Source organism: Argentina anserina, chromosome 6 (assembly GCF_933775445.1).
Source record: "Argentina anserina chromosome 6, drPotAnse1.1, whole genome shotgun sequence".
Classification (NCBI taxonomy): domain Eukaryota; kingdom Viridiplantae; phylum Streptophyta; class Magnoliopsida; order Rosales; family Rosaceae; genus Argentina; species Argentina anserina.
Window position 1 is genome coordinate 22,717,997 of NC_065877.1, and position 26,502 is coordinate 22,744,498.

At 40.1% G+C, this 26,502-nt stretch overlaps 3 protein-coding genes across 4 annotated transcripts; 1 reads left to right on the forward strand and 2 right to left on the reverse strand.

Moving 5' to 3' along the window:
- LOC126799980 (PTI1-like tyrosine-protein kinase At3g15890) lies at positions 1-4,397 on the reverse strand. Its single transcript, XM_050527244.1, has 4 exons — positions 4,075-4,397; positions 3,088-3,235; positions 1,041-1,303; positions 1-954 (listed from the first exon to the last, which is right to left on the reverse strand). The coding sequence occupies exons 1-4, from the start codon at positions 4,116-4,118 to the stop codon at positions 294-296; spliced, it is 1,116 nt and encodes a 371-aa protein (XP_050383201.1). The 5' UTR covers positions 4,119-4,397; the 3' UTR covers positions 1-293.
- A 2,801-nt stretch (positions 4,398-7,198) lies between these two features.
- Positions 7,199-12,186, forward strand: LOC126799978 (uncharacterized). Of its 2 annotated transcripts, none has more exons than XM_050527241.1 (8): positions 7,199-7,318; positions 7,708-8,231; positions 8,347-8,424; positions 8,652-8,895; positions 9,228-9,321; positions 10,244-10,382; positions 10,959-11,321; positions 11,819-12,186. In XM_050527241.1, exons 2-8 carry the CDS (start codon positions 7,710-7,712, stop codon positions 12,017-12,019), a joined length of 1,641 nt encoding a protein of 546 aa, XP_050383198.1. In that variant the 5' UTR covers positions 7,199-7,318; positions 7,708-7,709; the 3' UTR covers positions 12,020-12,186. The 2 variants fall into 2 exon arrangements, with proteins under 2 accessions (XP_050383198.1, XP_050383199.1); XM_050527242.1 differs by having other exon boundaries at positions 7,242-7,318; positions 7,702-8,231.
- A 470-nt stretch (positions 12,187-12,656) lies between these two features.
- Positions 12,657-13,994, reverse strand: LOC126797090 (protein TOO MANY MOUTHS). The gene has a single exon (XM_050523770.1). The coding sequence runs from the start codon at positions 13,992-13,994 to the stop codon at positions 12,657-12,659; it is 1,338 nt and encodes a 445-aa protein (XP_050379727.1).
- Between the last annotated feature and the right edge of the window lie 12,508 nt (positions 13,995-26,502).

Below are 26,502 nucleotides of genomic sequence, written 5' to 3' on the forward strand. Positions count from 1 at the left end.
TTACAATTAAACCAATATGTTCCGTTTTTGTATTGCTGCACTAAGTCACCCAACTAACATGATGACTGCCGATGAATACAGAAACCAGTGCTGATGTCATTTAAATGCTCATTACAAACCACAAAAAGAAAGGAGTGAAAGGCAAACAAGGCATGCACACATAACACAACACTCACCCAAACAACGGTTGCAACTAAAAAGCCCCTGGCCATTCTAATAAATTGACAGGATAGCCAGTGGCACCTTTACTTAAGTCTAAATCCACACCCAGATTTACATGTTACCACACTTTTTCAGCCAATATGTGCAATGCCAGGCTCAGACTCCTTTGAATCCATCTTGTCATCTTTTTCCTCTGAAATGAAATCTGAGCTGTCTTCAGCTCCTGACGTCCCATCATTAAAGTCTACAGCTTGGTGATTCTTAAATAGTTCATCATTTTCTAGTTTAGTGAACTTCTCTTTTGATTCTCCCTTTAAGAGCTCTACCACTTCCAGTATGGTAGGTCGCTTCTCAGGATGATTGTGAGCACATAGTAGGCCCACAAAGACGACTCTTTTCAGCTCATCCTCTACATACTTGCCGTTGAGCCTGGGATCTGCTAATTCATCAAGCTTCTTCTCGCAAGCCAAAGGCAGTGCCCAATCAGAAATTGTGCGTTTCATTGTTGCACTCATTTTTTCAATGGGTTTCTTGCCACTGGCAAGCTCTAGTAGGAGAATGCCAAAGCTGTAAACATCACAACTCTCTGATGCTTTCCCTAACATTGCATACTCAGGTGCAAGGTAGCCAAGGGTACCCTTAACTCTTGTGGTCACATGTGTAGCGCCATCAGGGATTAACTTTGCAAAACCAAAATCAGCAACTTGAGCCTGGAAGTCTGAGTCTACCAACACATTGCTAGCTTTAATGTCTCTGTGGATTATATGTGGGGTTGCATGGTGGTGAAGATAGCTGCATAGATAAATAAACACTTAACACTAGAGAGCATCATAATTAGTCAATTACGGAGAGATTAAATAATTGGGTGCAGTACTTACGCAATTCCCTCAGCAGACCCAATTGCAATATTCATCCGCCGAGTCCAGTCAAGAAGGCATTCAGCTGAGTGCTGACCATGAAGATGAGAAAGCAAGCTCAAATTTGGCATGTAATCATATACAATTAATCGCTCCTGTCCTTCTGCACAATAGCCACGTAAACTGAGCAGATTTTTATGCCTAACTCGTGCCAGTATCTCAACCTCAACTGCAAATTCCATCTCTGCTTTGTTACTCCAGACCTTTAACCTTTTAACTGCAATCTGCATAAATTTGATTCAGACCAAAACAAATTATCCAAAAAGCCCACAAATTTCACAACCATATAATACAATTTCAGAAGAAGAGTAATTTACAGAAAGCCCATAACCTGACAGCAAATCAACCATTCATAAAAATTTCGATAGTCTAAAGAAGTTTCAATGTCCCAGATTCCCAGAAATTACTTAAGGTTTCCTTTTGAAGAAGCTGCTTAGTGGTGCTAAGTTTTAAAGTACAATCTGGCTCCACTTACTCTTTATATCTCTATTTGAGTTAATTACTAATGAAGCAAAAAATTCTAAGTACTTCTTCAGAAGGCTGAGTCAATAATGTAACGAATCAATATCTTTCAAACTGCTGCTTGAACAAGTCATAGGAAAGATTATAGTATTTAAAATTTGGTCTCTCTCCATTTACAGATCCTCATCACAGAGAGCTTCCTTCTCTATTATTTCAGCAAGGTAGCTGCAGATTTTGCTCACGTTCTTTTGTGAATAGTATCTCTAGAGTATATCTTCCACTCATCTGATTGGTTCAATGTGACCACTCATTTGTGGTTACACTTATTTTCATAAAGAATTACAATATAATCTGCTGAATATCCATGAATTGTTCAGCAACTAGCCATAACACTACAATGCTCCTGGATACATTTCTTTTCATAATGAATTAACTCCACAACTCTAGTACCATCCTATTAGTTTTGTGTTCTAAAATCTAATCTCTTCACTGCATTCCAACATGAAGATGCAGTTCTCATAGCTTTAAAAGTTGGACGAAAACATAACCTCTAGAAAAAGTATTACTGTGAGAATTGCATTATGTGTAAAAAAATAAAAGTCTTTAAGAGAAAATTAATATAGCATGTTGGAACCAAGTACGGAATAAGCAAACATTAACTCTAGATTATCTTACACTAAAATGCACAGTAGAAGAATTGGTGAACTAAAAGAGTAATGGTCTCACATAATACTACTTCTAAGAGTAATGGGAGAGCTAATATAGCACTGGGAACCATGTACGAAATAAGCAAACAATTAACTCTAGATTATCTTACACTAAAAATGCAGTAGAAGAATTGGTGAACTAAAATATTTATGGTCTCACATAATACTACTTCTAAGAGTAATACAAGAGCTAATATAGCATTGGGAACCAACTATGAAATGTTATTCCTCACAAACAATAAGATAAAAATGGGGATTTGTGTGGTTAAGCTATCAACGTTCAGATGTTCTGTTACTTATGATTACAAATTGTCAATGTGTACTACTGAGATTAAAAGAATGTGCTACAACTATTCTAATTGAAGTGATATGGCAGGTCTACAAATGATCTTGCCAGTTTTAAAACCCAGATTCGTCAGTTCATACTTGTTGAGTTATTTCTAATGCATCATCCAAACATTTTATTTATTTATTTGATTATTTCTAAAATTACCAAGTTCACTGACGCATAATCAAATCAAAGCCCAATTGAAAATGCCAAAGTACAGTAAATGTCCTACAAATGAAGTAAAAGAATAAGAAAACTGAATGAGAAGGCAAAACTCAAAATTTCAATGGTGTAGAAGTATACAAAGATAAATGAGAACTTTAACCATCCAACTTTACAATTATAATTAACCAATAGAAACCAGTTCTTTACTAGTAATATTGATTGATAATTATTTTTTGTAAGTTTGTAGCAAATAATATTCTACGATCAATCAATTACTGTTAAAACTAACCCAATAACCAGTAGAATTCAGAGCGGAATTAAAAAGGGTAAAATTATTGATGATTACTTGTGATCCATCCCAAAGCTGACCCCAGTACACACTTCCAAATCCTCCTTCACCAAGTTTGTTATCATAATTAAAGTTGTTTGTTGCTGCATGCAGTTCCTTCAAGGAAAAGATTCTCCATGTTAGCTGCTTCTTTCCTCTTTGTTTCCTGTGCAACAGATTCCATTCAATTATAGCACAAGGTACAAAATAACATTGATAAAAGCTTTTTAAACATAAGAACCTATCGCTAGCAGAGAACATTATTGCTGATCGTGAACAGGCAGCGGCACTGAATGGAATCAAAGACCAAGAACCGAAACACCGATACCAAAGATGATATAGAAAGAATAGTAAATTTCTTGGCACTTTTTTCGCTTGTTGGAGGGCTGGACAAAATAGAATAATAATACAATGCATTCCCTGTTGAAAGTTTTCTAGGCTGAAAGTTTACTGGAAACAGAATAGAATCTCCAAAGAAAGAAATGAGGATAGTGTCTACTCGACTACTCACTTCCGTTATGTGTCCTTGTAAACTGTTCACTGAATCATCATAGTTCTAGTCTAATATTAATTTGTAGTCTGATTTTTCCTCCCACATCGTAACCCACAGTTGCACACTTGCACTAATAAGATTTTTCTCCGACCCATTTCCTTGCCTGTGTAACTTGACCTAAACCCAGACCAGTTCCATCAGTTCAGAAACTCATTCCCACAACTCTACCATACCTCTCACTATTCGTCTGTTTTGATATGAGCTCCTTTTCATTTCAAGATTAGAAACTCATCCCACAGTGGTGTTTCTCCAGAATTAAAGCTCCATTAAAACAACCCAGAAGAGCATAAACATTAATCTGCTCTTAACAGCACCCATGAGCTTGTCCCCAAAAATCAAACCCACTTCAAAATTTCATCTTGTCAACTAGAAACATGTTCTGCTATATATTCTTCAATACAAACCAACAGAAACAATCAATCAAACCCAATAAAAAAACACGATTAACTTACCGATCGAAGCCATTTCCACAGCAAAGCATTTTAACAAAACCCATAACGAACTCCAACTCCCGAACCAATCGACACAAACCCAATAAAGCCAAACTGAGCTCCTCTTCAGAACCCCAAAGCTGTGTTGGCTTCTGCTGAGCTGTAAGGCCTGGTTGAAGGTCAGTGGAGGCGAGAGAGAAAGCAAAAGCGACGGAGACGAACACGGTGAGATTCGAAGCGTGATGGTTGGGTCATTTGGTGAAAAAAGAAGCTGCAGTTGGAAAATGGTGTGATTTTGGCAGAGAAAAAGTCCAGAGAGGAGGCTTCTTCTTCTTCTTCTTCAAAACGCTGTTATCATTTTCTTCTCTCTTTCAAGCACTCTACCAATTTTCAAACCGCAGACATAACTAGGACCCACATTTGCAATTGTTTATTATGTATAATGCTACATCTGATTGCACTCCTTTTTCTTCTTTTTCTTCTTTATTTGATTAAATGTTATTAATTTAATCAGGTGATTACTTGTGTAGTAATTTCTACAGAGTCATCACAGTCAGGAAATCAGGATGCATGGCAGGTATGGACAATTAGAGAGGGAGAGAGATCTGTAATTTACTAATTACTAAATTCAATACATTTTTACTTTATATAAAAAATTTTAAATCACGAATTAAATTTGTGAGCACTTAGTTGCGTTTAGCTGGTCCATCTCTTATCTATTCCAAGCTAGCCAATCATTTTAACCATTAATACTAATAATAAGACATATAAAGCGCATCGATACTCATCGCTTCAAATTAAGAAGGAAAATGAACCCATCGATGACCCTCATGAAGATAAAGTGATAAACTCAGTACGTTTTATTTCATCCAATTGATTTTAATAGTCTTGCTACGTTTTTCAGAATTGCAACATTAGTTTTCTTGATTGTTTAATAAATTATGATGTCTTACTTTTAATAATGCATTAATCTAGGAAGTGTATTGTTTCGGTTGTCCAAACTTTTATTCCTTTGATTTTTTTTAAATATGAATAACAACTAAAAATAAAAATTGGATAGCTATACAAGAACTTAAAACAAATATATAATCTGGTCTTGGTTGCTCCTATGTCCTGTCCGTTTTGGATTCCTCTTCTCGATTTTCTAGATATGGATAATTTGTTACACTGGAAGACAATACTATGCTCCTTAACAAACTGAACTCTATCCCAAAAGGCTGAAACTTGGAAGCAGTGATTTTTAACTTTCATTTTAGATTGGGAAGGCACTACTTGACCGTTATAATTACAAAGAATTGGGAAAAAGAAACAGCAAATAGGCAATAGAATATGCCAAAGTGGTTGGAGTCAGTCCGGCGTTGGCTATAGATAGTAACAGAACCCAAAAGATTATGTAGATAAACAATTACGTGATAACATAAACTGGAGTGATAGTAGCTCAAATAATATAAAACTTGTGGAACCAAAAGAAATAATGGTATCTAAATCTTGGGATAGACTTTGAGATTTGAGTGGGGAAGACGGGAGTCATGCTTTGGCGTCTTTAGGGTTTAAGCTTCACACGTTGATGGAAACTTTCTTTTTACAATAAACATGTACAAATGTACAATGGAGATCGGATGAGAATACTTATGGCAGGAAAATCGTAAGTGGTGGCTGCGGCGGCGATCCTTCAGAGATCGAAGCAGTGTTATTTCTGGTACCACAATGTCCTAATCAAAAGAAAGATGAGCGTTTTTAGATAGCTAATGTCACGTTTGCCTTGGATGAAGTTGAGTCCAAAGATTGAGATTATAACAACTAGTTAAGAAACTAGTGATTTGTGAGATGAGCTTAGGACATTTTATTTACTACAATCAGATCTCCAATGTTGGATAGATGACTCGATGGGAATTAACGTACATGGGGATTTTAATTTATCAAAAGTAGAACATGTGTTGATAGATCATTTTGACAGAAGAGTTTATGTATGAGATCCTAACTTTGTTTGTGATAGAGACTACTCATATGGTAATGAGTAAAGTTGAATATTTCTTCATCATTGCATAATACTCACAAGTTGAGATTGCAAAAAGTTTACCTATCTATGGGGCATAGTGACATGGATCATAATGACATGACATTACATCTACCTTAGTTAGTAAGGATACCCCCAAATCATTGATGTCAGACCGGGGTGGCAGTTCTTTTGGTGAATGATCCTACAAGACAATACCTTCCAAAATATGGGACCTTCTATATGTAAAAAGTTGGGTGGCTCTATGAAGATATAGGAATATTGCATATTGTTGAGCGACAATAGTACTTGACTTAAAGAGTGAGAAATGATGCATCTTGCTATTCTTGGAATTGCATTATTTTCTCTCACACATTCACGTACTCACATATACTATACTTTTGTCTTCTGTGAGTTCTTCTTTATTCTCTCACCTTTATTTTCTCCGTGTTTGTCCACAACATATATCTGATGAATAGGGCTAGGGTGTGTTGATGAAGCCTCGAATGGGTTGCTCGATCGTGGTAGGGGGGCTATGACTTTTTTTTCTCTTCTGGTTTGAACAAGTCCGTCGTAATGTGGCGGTTTTTTCTTGGAATTTGTCTCTGCTTTTGACTGCTTGTATTTCACGGTTCAATTTCATCATTCTCATGGAGATTTGACTGTTGAATCTAGGAAGCTATTATGGGCCTTCAGCCCGTTGTCTAGTTTTCAACAGTCACATCTCCACTAGCGACGTGCATGCCGTTTCGAGACTTTTGGGTCTCGTCTTATGTCGTTGAGCTGTTGGGCCCAATGTGATTGGACTCATTGGGTGTCCGCTTCTCTTGATTGCAGGCGTTCTGGCACAACGGTCTTGCTTGACTGACATTTATTCAATCGTAATTCGACCCGGAAAAGCCATGATTCCGTTTGTCTTTTAGTTTCTATCTGTTTTTCTTGCTCAAGTATTTTTTGTGTTGATGAACAAAAAAAAAGTATTTTGTTGTTAGTTATTCTTGTTTTGACTTTTGAGTATCGATTTCTAAGCTTCGTGTGGTAGTTTGAAACTCTTGTATCCTGGTGCAATTTTATTAAACCCACTGAGCCAGTGAACCCGAGGAGGGAGCGGGACGAAACGACGCAGTTTCATTAAGCCCACTAGCATACTCGTATCCCTCTCCCCTTTTATTATCTTTTCGTTTCGGAAAATCACACGAACCTTACCGCCTCTGACCTGCCCCAACCCCCCGCCTCTACCACCGTCTCCGATTGCCGTATCTCCTTCCGGTAATCTCTCTCATCCATCTCTTCTCTCTTTCCACCTCTTCTCTCTAAGTTTCTAGGGTTTTCATCGTACGTCTAATTTCCTAATCTTCTTCTGTAATTCCAGTCATCTATACTGCTTTGGTTCATCACTATGATTAATTTCACTGAAATATTACTCTATTTCTGCTATTTTTACTGCATTTAGGTCATCCCTCTCTCATAATTTGGTTTTGGTTCATCTCTATATATGACTTCAATTTGGATGAACTGTTAAACGGCGTCGGCGTTGCTTGATTTAGTTTTGTTAGTGTGAATTTTACAAGGGATAATCTAACGTTTTGACTCAAAGAGTTATTAATTGTTGCTGTAATTGTACGCTGAAATCTGTGTCTTACGGATTTGAGGTTTAGATATGAAGAGGAAGCGTGGGCACAAGATCAAGAAAGGAAAGCCTAAAGCAGCTCCTTCTGTGCCGCCGTCACTGGCTGTTGTCAGTTTGGATGATTCGGCAGCCGGTGGTGACGATTCCGGTATGGAAGTTGATACTCCTGAGGAGGATCAGCTGCAGGAGGACCAGCATTACAATCTTGCCAATATTAGTCCTGATGGCTCTGTCGGCAAGGGGCCTGAGAAATCAGCGGGGAGAGTTAAAGTGAAGCTTATGACGACTCCAAAAGCAAAGGAGTCTCAGGCTATTGCTTCCTCGCAGAGTGATACGGAGAAGAGTACTCTGCAAATGCAAGACAGAATGGAGGATAGTGGAACTTCGTCTGGCAATGTGGCTAAGAAAGCCGGGAGTATAAAGATTAAATCTTCTATGTCGTTAGGGTCGAGTCCTGTACCCGCAAAGAGTGGGAGTCCTCCTGAAAAAGAACTACACAAGCCTCATTCTGAATCTCGATATATTAAGCAGGACCTAGATACTGCACTTACGGTATGCTGATAAATGTTTTGATTTCAAGTCTTTCACTTGTTGTTATGGGATTTGTTTTATATTTATTTTTCATTTAGATGCTGAACTTTTGTTGCTATTATTATTAACCTCACAGATTATCAAGAAGGTAATGAAAATGGATGCTGCTGAACCTTTTAATGTCCCTGTCAATCCTGAAGCTTTGGGAATACCTGTAAGTGTACAAGTAACACCTGTATGCTTATGTACTTAATTTTCTTGGCTGAAAACAATTTTAATGTATTTTATTTTTCTGTAAAGATGAATATTGTTACAAAACCCTAGAAGAGCTACTTGAAAGCTATTATGATTCTGCTCATACATGTGTGTTCTTGTTGATTATTCCTACTCACTGAATTGATTTTACTTTCTGGGGTTTGTTGTGGGGTGGCCTTCAACCAGGATTATTTTGATGTGATAGATACACCAATGGACTTTGGAACAATATGCAGCAACCTTGAACTGGGTGTTAAATATAGGAATTCTGAGGATGTATACAAAGATGTGCAGTATATTTGGGACAACTGTTGTAAGTATAACAGTAAGGGCGACTACATTTTGGATCTTATGAGGCGGGTAAAGAAGAACTTTTCAAAGTATTGGATGTCCGCTGGTTTATATAGTGGACAGTCTGCAGGAACTAGTGGTGAGGGTCTCATATATTTTACTTTTTCACTGGTTGATACATTTTAATCTTCCTGCTCCGGCCAATGTGTAGATAGTTACCTTTTCTTTTCTGTTTCTGTTGCTTAAAATATATGCTGCTTAATCCATGCCACAAAGTGGTTATATCAGATTATTATCTGCATTTGAGTGCTGTTAAAGAATCTTTTTCTCGATAGGGAGTGCTTATAAAGATTTTTTTTTTCAGTAGATTGTTATAGCTTAACTGCACTTCTTTTATATTTAAACTTAACAAAATGCTAGTATTTATGTTTATGACAGCAGTCTAAGCCTGTTTAATCCTTTCCATCTTAGGTGTTGAGAGCAGTCAAGAGAATATCTCCTCGTCTGATCAGAGGAAAGTGCATATAGGTGGCCAAGTAAAACAGAAGACACGAAAGAGTCACGGGTATATTTCTGCATCTTGAGTTGTCATCAATTTGTGCGATTATACTTAGTTTGTCCCCATGCAATCAACAAAACCACGGATAAATTGCTGTTACTGTTTCACATAAAAATGACAAACATGAGTAATATTTTCTTTTTGCCTCGATTTTTCAGAAGTTGTAGTTTTTTTGTTTTGTCTCATCTGTAGCAGTTACAAATGTGAGGATAATACAAGGGGACTGTTGTCTAGGATTATCATGGATTAGAATGATAGATATGTTGACATAAGAAATGGTTTAAGTTGATGACTTTTGAAGAATAGTAGAGAAAGAGAATGAAAGGACAAGGGAGACCTACAAGGTAGGGCATGGGATATCATATTACCAAATCTTCAACTACACTCAATATTCGTTTCTGCATTCTGATTTTGTGTACAAGAGATTGCATATATTAATGTTGTTCTCACTATAAAATAATATGCTTAAACAAAGAACAGACTTAACAGAGAAACAGATGGAAATGAATGAAATAGTTGTTGCTTTTTTATCATTCATTTGAACATCTGATAAAGCGTCATAGAAGAGTCTTCTAACAAGACACTGTCAGTAGATGACTAAATACATATAATTTTCCTTAGACTCAAATAAACTCTGGAAACCACTAGACTTGCTCATAGTATGACTGTATAACTCAATATTGATTTAGAGTGGCTCTTGATTATTCTGTTGATGTATCTTTCTTGCTTGACTCTTATACACGGGACAATCATTTTTGATAAAAAAAACCTTACTTTTAATGTCGTGCCAATGAACTTATATAGCTTTCAAATCGGGTACTTCATCTCCTCTGGAAGCTGTAGGCTGTACCTACAATATCATTTTTTTCTCACTGTTTTAGAATTCAAAAGATCTTTACTTATTTTCTTAAGCTCTTTCTATTTGCAGAAGGCGTCACAAATCTGACTGCTTATGTGCTATATGTGTTCTAAAACGCCGTAGAAGGGAGCGTGAGGAGAATGCTCAGATTGCTAAGAATCCACTTGGGGCTAGTGATATTAATCTTTCGCAGGAGTTCAGACAAGAGGTAAATTGAAGGTTTAGTTCTCGGTTGAAATGACTATTGAATTTCAGTTTATATACCTGCTATGAGATGATTTGCTATGAAAATATAAGCCAAAAGATTTTTTATCAATTCATTGTGAGCCTTGATCACATATATAAATCAGAGTTGCATTTGGTTTAGCATTCTTTTGGCAACTGTTATGTGCTCTTTTTGATTGTTTTCACTTTTCTACAATATAGGCATCTCATATATAATTATATCTATTGAAATGAATTTAGAATGGGTTATCTGAACATTATATTCCCGTTTGTTTTATTTCCTCAAGGCTGGGATTACACCATTTTTTGTTGGCTTGGTCCACCATCTACATTAGTTCTTTAAGTACTTGATAGCTAGAAGCTTTCCGCTCCATGATTAAAAGAAAAAAATCAAAAACAAAAGAACTAAGCTTAAAACTCGGTGAGGAACAGAAACAGATTTCCTAGATCATGGCGATAATGTTGAATATGTTCCACTGTTATTAGATTTTTTGCTATTGGTGTTATTATCATACTTCTGAAACTTCTCTGGATCAATAAAATATCTCCCGTGTTAAAGGAATCTTCACATGCGGGGAGTCCTGGTGAAAATTCATCTTCAGATATGGATGGATCATTGGACCCAAATGCAGATGCTAAGGTGGAAGAAACAGAAGTGGTGAAAATGGGGGTATCGGAGCAGAGGCAGAAGCAGGATGAGGAGGAGGATGACGATGACGAGGATGAGGAAGAGAGTGGGACAGAGATGAAGGATGAAGGTAATGGTGAGGGACTACAGGAGATTGACAAATCAAGAGAGGAGCCCAATGAACAATTGCAACCAATGATATCTGAAAACCTTGATGCTGGGATGCAAACGGACACACAAATGAATACTCCAGCGCAGCATGAGGAAGGAATTGAAGCAGATAGTCAAGAGAAGGTACCGTATTTTCTATCTCCCTTTTCAATTAACCTTTATTTTACCAATGGTGATGTCATCTGTTGTCTAGTCATACCAGGAAATGATATGATTAACAAATCTAAAGAGAGGAAAAAGAAAATGAGAAAAAAATAAGAACTTTAAATTATCGTCCTCCATATATATGATGAATCGGTTCCAAGTTTGTGTAAAACTTCAAACCCACTTCATCTTCGTCTTGTAGTTAATATCATTAGAAAGCCATTGGTCTTATCATTGTGAGTTGATATAATGATACCATGAGCGCGCGTTAGGGCGTCCCCAAGATAAGTTTAGAAGTCTTATAGAGATGCAATCAATTAACTGAATTGAGCTGAAAGTGATCCCATATATTCTCCTTCAAATATCTAACAATCTACTAGTCTGAGTTGTTTAGGAAGCTCCTACCTAAAAGGGTGCATGGCTTTCACCTTAGTCTTCTGTTTATCTGGAATTTATTCAGCAAGGTAATTTTGCAGGAAGCACAACAAATACGTAAGAAAGTAAAAGCATCTGAAAACTTGCAATTTGAAAATCCCATGCTTGTGGATCTATGTGGTATTCTCTTCCCCAAGAATAGCAAGTCTATTTGGACTGGACCTCATTCGCTTGTCCAGCATCGCACTTCTCATACTAGTTCCAGTTTGATTCATGCTGCGATTAGCGTGCTTATGAAATAGGTGGTAAGAGATGGTTTTTTTTTTCTTTTGTATTTTCAAAGATAGGATAATTTGTAGATTTATGTTGATGGAGTCGAGGATATGCTTAAATTTTAGTAAATGATATTTTTTTGGGTGAAAAGTTAATGAATCTTGCTATGACTGATCTAATGTTGAGTTATGTTGGAGTAATTGTGGTTAGTTCTGATCTAATGTTGAGTAACTTGAGTTATGTTGGAGTAATCGTGGTTAGTTCCTATCTAATGCTGAGTGGGACTAAGTTATGTTGTACTATAATCAGGTGTTGCTCATTAAATATTGTGCTCCGTTGTTTAAGAAATCTCTTTATACCCCAGATTAAGAAGTTTGCTTGCCAGTTTGTTGCTTGTTTCCCGCTTCTAGGTTTTTTAAGGTCACACATTGATTAAATTGTCATCTCATATAGTCATATCACTCTGATTACAGCTTTGAAATAGAGGCTTATTTTTCATTATTTTGATGGCCAAGTGTATTATACTGTACAATTAATACATACTTACATACTCATTATTGGAAGCCAAAGCAGAAACTTATATGCCCCCTATTTGTGTTTGCAATAGTTCAACACAGACCAAAAACTTCTGAACTGTATCAGCTGATCGACAATGTCTTTAATTCTTCACGGCCTTGGTCTCGGCGGTTCGCATGGACCAATCCCAAAGCTGGAAGAAGAATCCAAGTTGTCTTCAAAACCACTATTAGCATTATAACAAAGCCCTGAATTATTGTAAAGTCTAAGCTTCCTTCTCATCCTCCAAACCGTTTCTCTCCCAAATGGCACTGATCCAACTAGTCCGTTGTCGTTTAATCTCAACTCTGCAACGTTCTTAAGCTCTCGAAAGCTATTTGGAATTGAACCATTCAATTGGTTCCCATCAAGATGAAGCACACGAAGGCTTGGCAAGTGACCTATCGATGAAGGTATAGGACCACGCAGATTCATATTTGATAGAATCAGAATCATTAAACCCTTCATACCTTGAAACCCTTCCCTTGGAATTTGTGTTGGTCCCATAGGGTTTCCTTTGAGGTTTAGAGTTTGAAGAGACGCTAAGGTTCCAAACCACAGTGGGAGTGGACCCTTGAGTCGATTGTAGCTTATGTCCATCAGCATGAGGTTTTTTAAGCTGCCGAAGGAGTCAGGTATGGATCCGGTGAGCCGGTTGTGGCTCAAATCCATTTTGAGAAGAGCAAGGCAGGATCCAATTGAAGAGGGGATTGAACTGGCTAGAAGATTTTGGCTCATGTCAAGGATGCTCAAGATAGGGAAACTGAAATTGGGTATTGAACCGGTTAGAGAGTTGCCGCTCAAGTCTAATGACTTCAAACCGGCGATATGGTTTAGTGAGACCGGTATTGAACCGTTGAGATTGTTTTTGTGGAGGTCGAGAATTCTTAAATGGGTGAGATTGCCCAGCTCCGTCGGGATGGGACCCACATGTCCGTTATCTCGAAGCACTAGGGTTTGGAGAGTAGGACCCAATTGGCCGAGAAATGACGGGATTGGTTGCGGGTTATAATTGAAACAACGGTAGAAAAATAGTGTTCGGAGGTAAGGGAACCTAGTGATGGACGGGGAAATGTGGGACCGAGTCGGGTCACAAGTCGGAAAGGCTGTGTCGTCTGATAATGCCCCGAACGAGAGCGAGATGACGTGGAAAACATCATCCTTGTCCGGCATGCACTCGATTCCATGCCAACGACCACGACACACATCTGGAATGTCCGTGGCCCAATCGTTGCCCGTGGCACGCATGATGTCGTAGATGGCTTCTTGCTCATGTGAATCAGTCCGAGCCCCATCTTTGTTGATGGAGAATCCGGTTTGTGGCCCGTCCACCAAGGCATTGGGGCCGCCTGAATCAGACATAATCACCGTGAAAGGCGCAGCTGGTGCCCAAAGACACATGACAAGAAGCAGCCAGTGTAACAGTGGTGGTGAGGAAATGAGTGACATTTTGGACGTGGAGTAGACGAACTATTAGAGTATTAGTTATGGAAATGAGGGAGTGAGAGAGAAGTGACTAGTTGATTGCAAGTTTGTACTGGGATTGTGAGAGATGGGACTTGTTGATTGTTGATTGTATATATAAGGAGTGAGCTTGGAATTAATGGTAGCTTGAATTGGGTTGGGGCGCGCAGTTATGGAATCACGGGAAACGGAATGGAAATAAATAGATGGTACTTTTTAGCATTCATGTTCTTCACGGGAATTGAACCAAATTTAATTTCGACTTGGGACAATCCCTGTTATATTCGTCAGTTCATGACTTCATGTTGTTGATGTGCTTCACTCTATGTGGTTCCACAATACCCAGCTGATTTTTAGTATGAAGATGTCAAGGGTATTTACCTTGAATTGAGTGACTTGACTTGAAAGACATCTAAAGTTTGGAAAGACTGAAAGAGGGACACACATATGTTAATTTCCCTTCAAGCTTGAAATCTTCAAATCTTCGTGTAATCGTTACCGGGAGCTTGAAGTAAGAAAGGATCTTGAAATTTTTGTAGTTAGCAAGTGTGTGTTCAACACTACTACCAATTTACTATATCTCAAGTAGTCTAGTCTTTATGTTCTACTTAAGGTTTGTAAATATCGATAAGGGTGCGGTTATTGTAACTTATTTTGTTCACCCCACGTTCTCTTTCAACTCTAATTATATTTTTTTTCTATTTCTAAATTATTTTATTCATCCAATTATAATACCTAAATATCTTTTTTCAATAATACTTTATTCACCCAATATAATTTTTTTTTTCAATTTTAATCTTGTTTTGTTCACCCTACATTCTCTTAGCTTCTCACCTTACATACTTTTTTTAATTCTAATTTGTTCAGATTGTATTTCAAATTCATTTTGACAATCTCTATTAAAAAAAGCCTGCAATTAATTACTACTATTTGTAACTATGTTTTGTAAATAATACTTAGGGTCACGTACAATAGTTTTCTTCCCTATACATATATGAATGAGCACAATTTAATTAAGCAAAAAATCTCAACAAAGAAAACAAATTTGATCACATCAAGTCCAAATCCCAACAAAAAGAACAAGGACACACTTCTATTTAACAATATTGTCATTGATATCAATCCATATCAAGATGCACAATGTCTGGAATAAGCCTCATCATTTAGCCTGCGGATCCGAAAAACTCCTGGAGGCTCACAAGCCTGATGGGCTTTTACCCGACCCGACCCGCGAGAAAGCTCGCCAAAGCCCGCTTTCGTGGGTAGAAGGACGGACATATTAGAGGTATGAATCCCAGCCCGCCCGCCAGCCAAAAGCCCGCAAGGCCCGGCCCAGCCCGTAAAAGCCCGTCAAATAATAAAATATTATACATACATATTTTATTAGGTTTAGAATAAAACTATCGCATTATGAAACAACTATATGAATGAAACCTTTCAAGATCGATCGACACCAGCCGATATGATCAGTATATGTCAAAACCCCTCTTTTTTGGTTGACCGTAGGTACAGACGGTCAAACCTTGTTCAAAACGGATGAAATTTTTACAAGGTCCCTAAATATATATATCGATCACATCTACTGGTATCGATCAACAATATTTCGAAACTAGAATTTATTTGTGACTTTTTTAGAATGTTTTATAATAATTCTTTTATTATTTCAAACCCTTAAATTAGAGTATTATGTTTTTTTTTCTAATAAAAGCCCGCAAGGCTCGGTCCACAAAAGCTCGCAAGACCCGCTTTAGGTGTGCGGGCTTGAATCTTCATATTTGTGAAAATACCCGCCCTACTGTATTTTGATAAATTTATTTTCTTTTTCTAATAAAAGACGGGGGGGGGGGGGATTCTTTCTATGATACCTAAGGTATGAGTATGACCGATCTGACATTTTGATACTCAATGTTTCAAAAAATGACAGTTTGGTATGTGAAGTTATATTTTATATGACACTTTGGTACTTATGTTGATTTCTTTATTAAATATAAAAGGCAAAATTGACATTTACATATTATTCATCAAAATAAAAATACAAATAGAATTTCATAGGTTCAAAACTAATTTCTATCATGTTGGTATTCATCATTTTTGTATCGTTTGCGAGAAAATAAACATGAATTAATTTGAACCTTTAATTGAAGGTGAAAAATTAGACTTTTATTTAAAAAATCTAGATTTAAATACCCACGCACATGCTTTTAATTAATTTAATATAGCATCGCAGGGTAGTTTTGTGAGACGATTGAATTTCATAAACATTAAACTGACTTATGCTATCAACATGACAAAAAAAAATTAACTTAAACGCATAAAACGATTAAGATTTGAGGACACATAAAACTCATGTTTTTATTATATTTTATATATAATATACTTAAATTTCTATTTTACCATTCTATTAGTCAATATAAGTAACAAAGTGTCATATAAAACCTATATTCAAATATCAAACTGTCATCTTTCAAACATTAGGTAACAAAGTGTCCGATTGGTCATACCTCAAATACCATAGAAAGAATTTATCCTAAAAAAGGAGTTGAACACTTGAAAATCCCAAAAGAGGGGACGAAGATTTTCTCAAAAATAAAATAATAATAACAATAAGAAAAAAGGAAAGGGAGACCGGAAGAGTGACAATTTTACTATTTTAGGTTGGTGGGGATGAAATGACGAAGTTCTATCAAACCCACATACATTTCTCATATCCCTTTTTCTCTTTTCTTTTCAACAAGCATTTTTACATGCACTTACGTGTGTGCAAAAGTTCTGAATTTCTTCTCCACTCACCCGCATTCTTCTCTGTGGTTTTATTTTTCAGCTTCGTATTTAAATTACGATAATATTATTTATATATTAAGTTTAGTCTTGTAAAAATTAATAAACTATGGACCTGTACGAATTTAACTATTAGAATCACATTCTTACTTTATTAACAGAAGAAGATAGAAGATAGAAGATAGAAGATTTGTGTTAACGTAGAGATAATAATTGATACTTGTGCTAATTTAATTTCGTTTATATTATTGCCGTAGCAATGTTATGTGATTGTTATCGTATACTTGTGGCTACATGCTTAATGCTATCTTTGTTGTGCGCACAATGAAATAGTCTGTCGAAGGAATTTAATTGCCGTAGTACGCTAGCGTAGTAAGGATCAATGGTTTGAAAAATCCCTCATTTAATTGATAGCCTGGCCGTAGCCGTTTTGTACAAAGATAGCTTTGGCAGTGTGCCATAAGTACTTTAACAGTCCAAGTCCTTATGTGTTGCGCTACGCGCGGACCCCTACTTGTAGTAGTACTTAAGTTGTTCCATGTTCCAAGGGTGAGCTAATCTCTCTCCGTACTTGTCCTCTAGGCAGTACGTGTTTGGTGCCACGATTTCGACGACTTTGTATGGTCCGTCCCATCTCGGGCGTAGTCTAGTGACCTTTGCTTGGACATTTTTAGGACCCAGTCGCCTAGTTGAAGTGTCCTGCTCTTGATCTGGAGTTATGAAAGCGTCCCACGCGCTGTTTGTTCAGAATGTTGTGACGCTGCGCTGTGATGCGCTTCTCTTCCAAGAGATCTTTATCAAGTTGCATATTTTCCGAATTGGTGTCGGGGTCAAACAGCAAAACCCGTTGTGTTGGCTGGATTACTTCGATGGGAAGGACTGCTTCTGTGCCGTATATTAGGCAGAAAGGAGTCTCGCCCGTGGCTTCTGTTGGTGTGGTACGGATTGCCCATAGTACTTCATCGAGTTTTTCGGGCCAAAGTCCTTTGGCTTCATCCAGCTTTTTCTTAAGGAGGCCTTTGATCAACTTGTTAGCGGCTTCTACTTGTCCGTTAGTTTTGGGGTGTGCTACGGATGCGAATTTGAGCTTAGTCCCTCTTGCCCTGCACCATGTGATGAGGTGGTCGTTATTGAATTGTGTGCCGTTATCTGTGATGATAGACTCAGGCGCACCGTGGCGGTAGAAGATGCTGCGTTGTAGGAAGTTTTAGACCTTCTCGGTTGTGATGGCGGTCAGGGGCGCAGTCTCCATCCATTTGGAATGATAATTGATGCACACAATGATCACTTGAATTGGCATTTCCCGACGGGAAGCGGGCCTATCAGATCCATTCCCCAGAGGCAGTTGATCCACGGGCTGACTATGTAGGATAGCGGTTTTGAGGGTTGGCGTGGTATGAGTCCGTGAATTTGACATTTGTGGCAAGATCTGGCAAGCTCTTGTGCATCGGTGGCTAGTGTTGGCCAATAATATCCCGTGCGGCTGCCGTAATGGTTGCCGCAATCACCGCTGTGGATTTCGTTCAAGATTTGCTTGCCTTTTTCGGTTTTAACGCATCTCAGATCGGCGTTCAGCAGACCTTGGCGGTAGAGCGTGTCATTCCGCAAATAGTATCTCACTGCGCGTCTCTTTAGTTGCCTTGCGGTATTCTTGTCTTCGGGTAGCTTGCCGTTACGCTTGAATGCTATGATCTCATCCATCCACGAGGCTTGGTCGCGCTCTATCTGGCATATCTGCTGTAAGGTCTGGGAGATGGAGGGATGGTGGAGAATTTCAACCCTGGTATCCTTATGGCATTGGTGTGGTTGCGCCGTGGCGAGTCTTGCTAATGAGTCTGCCCTTGCGTTACTGGCCCTTGGTATTTAAGTGATGTGGTAGAATTCAAATCGTTTCAACAGCGTTGTGGCGTACGCCAGGTAGGCTGTTAGTTGCTCATCTTTAGCAGTGAAGGACCCGGTGATTTGATTGACTACGAGCTGAGAGTCGATGAATACGTTGATACTGGTGGCACCCGTGCTGAGGGCCAACTGTAGTCCTGCAATCAGTGCCTCGTACTCCACTACATTGTTGGAGGCAACAAAGTTGAATTTTAGAGCATACTCGAGCTCGAGTCCCCCCGGTCCGCTCAAGATGATCCCCGCTCCGCTAGATTTGGCGCAGCTGGAACCGTCTACATGCAAGTTCCATGGCGCAACTGTGGTGGGGTTGATGACATCATCTGGTGCCATTTCCGTCGTATCTCGGGGGATCATTTCAGCAATAAAATCAGCTACAACTTGTCCTTTTATGGCGGGTCGTGACTTGTATTCGATGTCGAATTCAATAAGTTTGATAGCCCACTTGCTGAGTCGCCCGGAGTGTTCTGGATTCTGTAGTACTTGCTTGAGAGGCTGGTTTGTAAGTACGTGGATGCTATGAGCTTGGAAGTAGTGGCGCAGTCGTCTAGCTGCTACGATGAGCGCAAGGGCTAACTGTTCCAATGTTGGGTATCTTGTCTCTGGGCCGTTCATGACCCTGCCTGCGTAGAAGACTGGCAATTCTTTAGTTCCATCACGGTGAACTAAGGAACTGCTAACCGCGGTTATGGATACTGCGAGGTAAAGGTATAGAGGTTCTCCTGGCTGTGGGGTCGACAGTAATGGTACTGCAGCGAGGTAATCTTTTAATCCCTGAAAGGTTTCTTGGCAGTCAGGTGTCCATTCGATCAGTTTGCTCTTGGAGCGCCTTAATAGTTTGAAGAATGGCTCACACTTGTCGGTCAGTCTCGATATGAATCGAGATAATGCCACGAGTCTGCCTTGAAGGGCTTCTACGTCATTTTTAAGTACCGGCTGCGCCATATCCAGGATGGCTTGTATCTTTTCCGGATTTGCCTCTATGCCACGTTGACTGACGATGTAGCCCAGGAACTTACTTGTTGTGACGCCGAAAAAGCATTTTTCCGGGTTCAATCGCATCTTGTATTTTTTGAGCACCTTGAAGATGGTTCAGAGGTTGGCTACGTGGTCTTCGGCCTTTATACTCTTGGCCAACACGTCATCGACGTATACCTTAATTTCCCGACCGATGTGCTGGTCAAACATTTGTGTGACGCAACGCACATACGTGGCACCCGCATTCTTTAACCCGAAGGACATGACGTTCTAACAGTACATGCCTCTGTCAGTAACGAAGGTCGTAGCTTCCTGATCTGCACGGTTCATTCGTATCTGATTGTACTCGGAGTAGGCGTCCATCATGCTTAGCAACACATAACCTGCCGTTGCATCGATTAGCTGGTCGATTCTAGGTAGGGGGAAACTGTCTTTGGGGCATGTCTTGTTTACGTTCTTGTAATCCACACACATTCTCCATTTGCCATTGGCTTTACGGACCATGACACAGTTTGAAATCCACTCAGGGTATTGCACTTCATGGACGAACTTCATGCCTTTTAATTTGTCAACCTCCTGGCGTATTACCGTGCTTTTGTCGTAGTCGAAACTTCGGCGCTTTTGTTTAATTGGGTGTGCGGAAGGTTTGATGTGCAGTTCATGCATGATGATGTCGGGCGAGATGCCGGGCATATCCTCATAAGACCATGCAAAGACTTTCATATTGTCACCCAAGAAGCTTGTTAAGTCCCTCTCAACTGTGGGACTAAGAGTTATGCCGACTTTGATCTTGCGCTCCGGATGGTGCGGGAATAACGTGATGCTTTTCAAGGAAGATTCAGGATTCGCCGGCGTTTTGGCCTCGTATGGCGTAGCCTTTTACTTATTCTTGTTTTTCGGTGTTTCGCCGTCTCGTGCGTTGACAACCTTGTCGGTCAAATTCTCTACTGCATGTACTGCCAAGATTTCGTGTCGGTTGCGCATCTGTCGAATCGCGCGTGTTTGTCAATCTTTTGCTACGGATTGTGAACCCCAGACCTGTCCTGTTCCATGCGGAGTAGGGAATTTGATGAGCATCATGTGTCCAACGATGAAAGTTCGCATCCGGTTAAGTGTAGGCCGACCGATGATCCCGTTGTAGGAACTGTAGGCGTCAACTATGATGAACTCAGCTTTGACGCAAACTGTGCATGGTGCGGTCCCAATGCGTACCGTCATATAATCCGAGCGTAGAGGTTGGGTTACGTCGCCAGAGAAGCTGATGTGGTCATGCACTAACTTCTTGCCACTACGCTCCATCTTTTCGTAGCATCCCTTGAATAAGACGTTGACTGCGGATCCCGTATCGATAATCATCTTCCCTACGTCCCACTGTCCACCCAAGACTGCGTCGATGAGGAAGGCGTCGTCATTGGGTAAGGAAATGCCAATTTTCTCTTCTTCAGTGAAGGTGATATGCTTCCATCCTTCCTTTTGTCGCTTGGCGTTTCCTCCTGTGATAGCATACACCTGCCTTGTGTGGTTGCTGCGGCCAAAGTGTTTTTTTGCTCGGTTGGACATGTTTGTCATCGGGGCTCCTCCCTCTATTACGTTGATGCTGCGCAGGTTCTCTACTACGGCAGCCACGTTCTGCTATGCCATTTGCTGCGCAGGGCGAACCCCCGTGTCGCCATTGGCTCTTAGTGTGCGGAGGGTTCGGCAATCATTCGTGTTGTGGCTTCCATTTTCATGAAACCTGCACTATTTACCAGTTTCTGCTTCGGTTTGAGGGCGTAGTGGTCTTACTGGTTTCCTCAACGTCCCCTGATGCTTGTGAAAAAAGTCCTCTAAGGTTTCTTCCCTAGGCGGTGTGTGGTCACTACGGCGTCCCATCGCGTTAACTTGGCGAGGATCTCTGTTGTCGCGACGCTCACTGCCAAGTCTCTTGTTCTTGTCCCGGCCTCTGTGTCGATCATGGTTGCGCGCGTCACGGTGATTGACCTGATGCCACTCTCTTTTCCTGCCTTTGCCATGGTCTTCTGTGCCAGGGAAGAGCTCGCGCTGGAGGAGGATGGTGTTTGTGTGTACAGATGTCTGCGGCGCAGTGCTTTTGTCTGATGGTACTGGGGTCCGCTTTTACCCGTATGTGACGTATTCTGCCTGAGCATATCGTACTGCCTCAGTCATAATGTCATCATATGTGGCGCCGCGCATTCGAGTGTCCATGTTGATATGGAATAGGAATTTCTCTGACCTCAGTTCTTCCTTGAATGCGGCCAAGGCAAGCATTTTGGTCAGGTTTCGACATTTGGATGCTGTCGTCTGCCATCGCATGACAAAGGCGCCCAACGTTTCCCTGCTTTCTTGCTTTACTTGAAATAAACCATCAGTTGTGTGGGCGGCCCCGACCATGAGGATGAACCAATTGAGAAATGATGTGGTCAACTGCGTGAAAGAATCCATAGAGTTTACCGGTTGTTCGAAGAACCAATTCATAGCGTCCCCATCTAGTGTTTCGCTAAACAGGTGGCACAATGTGGCGTCGTCGAATTCTCTGCTGGCGGTAACTTTTTTGAAGTTATCGATGTGTCGGAATGGATCGCCTTTGCCTGTGTATGGCGTAATTTTTGGGCTCTTAGATTGAGAAGGACGCACGGTGTTCATTATTCGCGTGGTGAAGGGGCCCGGCCTGGCCGCGAACACTGGTTGGCACCGTGGGTTGGCATCCCGTTGTTCTATTGCGGTTAGTCGCTGCAATATTAGAGATAGGGTGGGATCCGTGTTGTGAGCAGTTGTGTGAGGTATAGAGCGAGAGGTGATGCTCGTGCTCCCTTCCTCACGGTTGCGAATACGCCGTGGTGATGGTGGCCGCTTCTTGACGAGTTCGGAGGGAGTCAGACTGATGCTCAAGTGAACTTGTTCCCGTCCTTTCGTTTGCGCGCTACCTTCGCGTTGTGATTTGCCGTTTAGATGACTGCGTTCAGCCCGCTCGAACTGCGCTCGCATCTTGTCGAGCTCGGCTTGCAGAATTGCTGCTTTCTCGCGTTCAAGTGCTTCGCGCTGCTGCCACTCAGCTAGGTCTTTGGCCATGTTTTCTATTCTTGCGGTGGTCGCCGGATCCGGAGTCGTGTTAGTGCTGACGACCGTTCCGGGTATAGGGGTGAGGATGATAGGGTCGTTGGCGGAAGGTAGGGGTGGTTGAGGCTAAGGTCAGTGATGTCTTCGATATGACCGTCTGCCGGAGTGGAGGGGGAGGGATTGACAGTGCCCATGTCGAAGTGTAGTTGCTTTACTAAGTGCTGCATGTGATTTTTGGTGACTTTTTGTTGCGGTTTCCCACAGACGGCGCCAATGTTAACGTAGTGATAATACTTGATACAATACGCCGTATTCCTTGTGGATGAGATACGCCATACCCCTTGTCTTTTCCCTGTCACAAGTGGCACACGTCGTCAAAGTAGAGACCACGGTGGCGTAGTCTTCGACTCTCCGACGTTCAGGTTAGGATGATGGTAATTTATGCAGAGTAACAGTGGAAGATGTAGTGTACTTTCCTTATGAGGTCAAGAGTTTGACTTTTTATTGTTGAGTTGAGGTAGATCATTTACTTATCTTTCGGTGTGGGACGAGATCCGATTACGGTGTTTTCTGGAGTCTTTTTTGAAATGCGCGTGAGGGCGTGTCCGTAGTCAGTTTGGGCCGCGGGAATGCCCATTGCGTAGCTAGTGCGGCTGACTCGCTGTTAGTATTGTAAGACTGCGCTATATGTTAGCCTTAATGCGCTGATAGTTATGCTGATTATGGCGGGCATAAGCCTATGCCAACAATTTGAGTTCCAACTGTTCTCTAAGCTCCGCGCTAAGCGAATCCCACCGCCCCTCAGACACGCCAAAGCCTCCGCCTCGGCATCTAATCGCTGTAGCTTGTTTCCGGTAATCTCTCTCATCCATATCATCTCTCTTTCCACCCCCATCTCTATGATTTCTACGGTTTCCCTCGTACTTTAAATATCTTTATCTTCTTGCTAATTTCAGTCATCTATACTCCTTTGGTCGATTAATTAGGAATGTTAATTTCACTCCAGTTTTACTCTATTCCTGATATCTCTACTGGATTTGGATCATCTCACGCACATAGTTAAGTTTTGGTTCATCTGTATCAACGGCTTGGAAGGAATATGCAGTTTCTAATATTTAAGTTGATTCAACTTCAATTTCATGAAGAATTTGTGCTATGATAAACAGTGTTATCTTATTGTGAATTTTACTGTTGCATTTGTTCTGTTTCTGTTTGTGAGTTAGTACTTAGTACTTGTGTCGTAATGTCTCGGGGTCGAATGTAATGCAGCTTATCATGTTGGTTGTTATTCGAAGATAGATTATAAGTAAGAGGCAAAGGCGTGCAACTGTGTGAACAAGTTGGACATTACTGGTATAACTTTGGAACTAATGTTGGTCATTGTAGACTTGTGTAGTATGGTATTCACTATTCAGACTTGTTGATCTTAGGTGAATAGTTGCTTATACTTGAGCTGTTTTTGATTTACTTGTTGGCAGAATTTTCAGAGTTAGGCTTTCACATGAATGAAACTCTAAAACTGTCTTAGATTGTTTTTGGACTGCTTCTGAAGAAGAGATGTTCGACGTGTTTACCATGGCAGTAGTAAGAGTGATCGTTGCATGAGGTAGGACTGTGTCGAAGTGTAGTATTAGCCTCTTTGATTTCCTACTAGGATCTTATTTGGGGAGATAGGGTAGGTACAACCTGGTGGTATATTTAGTTGCGCCCTTTTGCCTGTTAGTAAACTGTAAACAGACAAAACTAAATAACTACTCGTTTGCTTGGTTTAATAATTTCATTATAACATTGTATCAGTCATTCAGTCTATTGTATATATTAGAATACCTTCTCAACAACTTCTTGACCCTTCCTTTTTCAGAGCAATGGGCTGTTTAACCTGCTTTCACTTCCACCAGATAGTTTTGGCGGCAGCTGCTGCTTCAGTTTTTGGAGCTTACTGGAACATACGAAGCATTTCTCCTTTCTTTTGAAGGAGCTGCTTTGGCTGTCTGTGGGTGTCTTGCAGCTGCAGATTTCTTATCGAAACCCAGAGAGTTTGTTGTTCAGAAACTCTATGATTATGGGTTGTGGTTTTGTACTGTGAGTATGGTTGGGTGTTTGACTGAGGACATCTTTGCATTTGGAAAGATGATACATCATGGTGGTTCACTCCTTCCATTGACTCCTCTGTATGACATCTTTGCCATCATATACCTTATGCAAGGAGTTAAGCGGAATGAATTGAAGTCGGAGATAATCCGGAAGAGCAAAAGGGTGGCTGCTGAGGTGCCGGTGCACTAGTGCAAAAGTGGAATGGATTGAATTGCTCAAGCTGTACTGCCTTATGTCTAATCTTTGTTTTCTAGCTTACTCTTTAGTGCCGTGATTTCATCATTTTGTGAAGGGTTCCTTGTAGAGGGGTCACAGCTTCTATCTGTGATATTCTAACCTAAATTAGATTGAAATGGTAGGTCTGTAAATTTTTCAATGAGTAGGAAATAGCGTAACTCCACACTCAGATGTCTGTAATTTCCGTTGACACTAGAGACCTAGAGAGTAGTCTTGCTGATGCTTTGCATAGTGTGCATCCTCTTTTAGTCTCTTGTATTGATTCCTCGCAATTGTAATGGATTCTTCAGAGTGTGTGCTATGCTTTTTTTTTTCCAGAGCTTATAACCTAGCATTATTATAATGTGATCGAAAATAAATGTAGCATTATGATAACGAATGGTGAGCAGTGATGATATCACTAAAGATCCAAAAGTTTGAGTCGAGGTGCAGTATGCTTGAAATTACAGTATGAGAAGTAGAGTAGCCACTTTTAGGAGACGTTTGTTTTTCGAATCAAATAGAGGCAAATCACATAGGAATGCCTCTGAGACATGTACTTCGTGCGTGTAGTGAATTGTCAATCTCATCGCAGTGAATGTGATTGCAATATTCAGACCTAGTGACCCACCCTAAAGATTAGGAAGGAGAAAACTAACAACACATCTAAACCTTCTTCCTTGCATTTACCACGAACAGACTTATTCTTAATTTTCTAAGGCTTTCGCCTTCCTATAAAGCTAAACATGTACATAAAACTATATGCCGTTTTCTTTCACATAAATCACATACGAGATTTATATAGTATGAGTTATCGAGAACCCAAATCACTCATTATTATAGAGTAGCCCGTTGAAAATGCGGTGGTCGTGTAACAAGAAAAAGATAATCAGTTTGAGAAACTCAAAATCCATTAATTCAAGTTAAACCCTTCAGAGAAAGAAAATTAACCATGTATAGTAAGAAACAAGTTCATCTGATAGACAAACTCAAAAAAGAAGAGCACGATCCTTTTGCACCCGGCGCTTTCAAGAAAGCAAAAAAGAAGAAAGCTAATCCTAATCCTTGTAAAATCTAATAAAATTAGAAAAGCAAACAATAGAGACAAAAACGCTTACGGGCACTATAAAAACCCCCCAGAACCTTCCATTTCTTGGTCTTTCTGCTTTCAACTCTCTTTCCGCGCCTTCATCTCTTCTCCAACTACAGAGGTACACTATCACTCTCGCATTCTATATCTAATCGCTCTCTTTAGGTTTTACATCTCTTAGCTTCTATTGTTCGTAATCGTTCGCTCTCTGTTCTTGTGTGACTGATTTGTGCTGCGGTGGATTTTGATTCGGAATTCGGTTCTTGATTAAAATTTGGGGCAGAATTTGAAGTCGGAACCCTAATTTTTGGTTATTTTCAGTGTTAACTGAGTTGCCGGAAGCAAGAACGACGATGTCGGACAACGCCGTCAAAGAGCTCACTC

Bases quoted from the DNA above. Each gene is read 5' to 3' on its own strand.
- LOC126799980 (XM_050527244.1), bottom strand. From the start codon at position 4,118: ATGGGTTTTGTTAAAATGCTTTGCTGTGGAAATGGCTTCGATCG. The intron at 1,304-3,087 runs GTAATCATCAAT...AAATTTATGCAG, and splicing joins AGCTTTGGGATGGATCACAA to ATTGCAGTTAAAAGGTTAAA. The intron at 955-1,040 runs GTAAGTACTGCA...TTATCTATGCAG, and splicing joins GGGTCTGCTGAGGGAATTGC to CTATCTTCACCACCATGCAA.
- LOC126799978 (XM_050527241.1), top strand. From the start codon at position 7,710: ATGAAGAGGAAGCGTGGGCACAAGATCAAGAAAGGAAAGCCTAAAGCA. The intron at 8,425-8,651 runs GTAAGTGTACAA...GCCTTCAACCAG, and splicing joins CTGAAGCTTTGGGAATACCT to GATTATTTTGATGTGATAGA. The intron at 11,322-11,818 runs GTACCGTATTTT...GTAATTTTGCAG, and splicing joins AAGCAGATAGTCAAGAGAAG to GAAGCACAACAAATACGTAA.
- LOC126797090 (XM_050523770.1), bottom strand. From the start codon at position 13,994: ATGTCACTCATTTCCTCACCACCACTGTTACACTGGCTGCTTCTTGTC.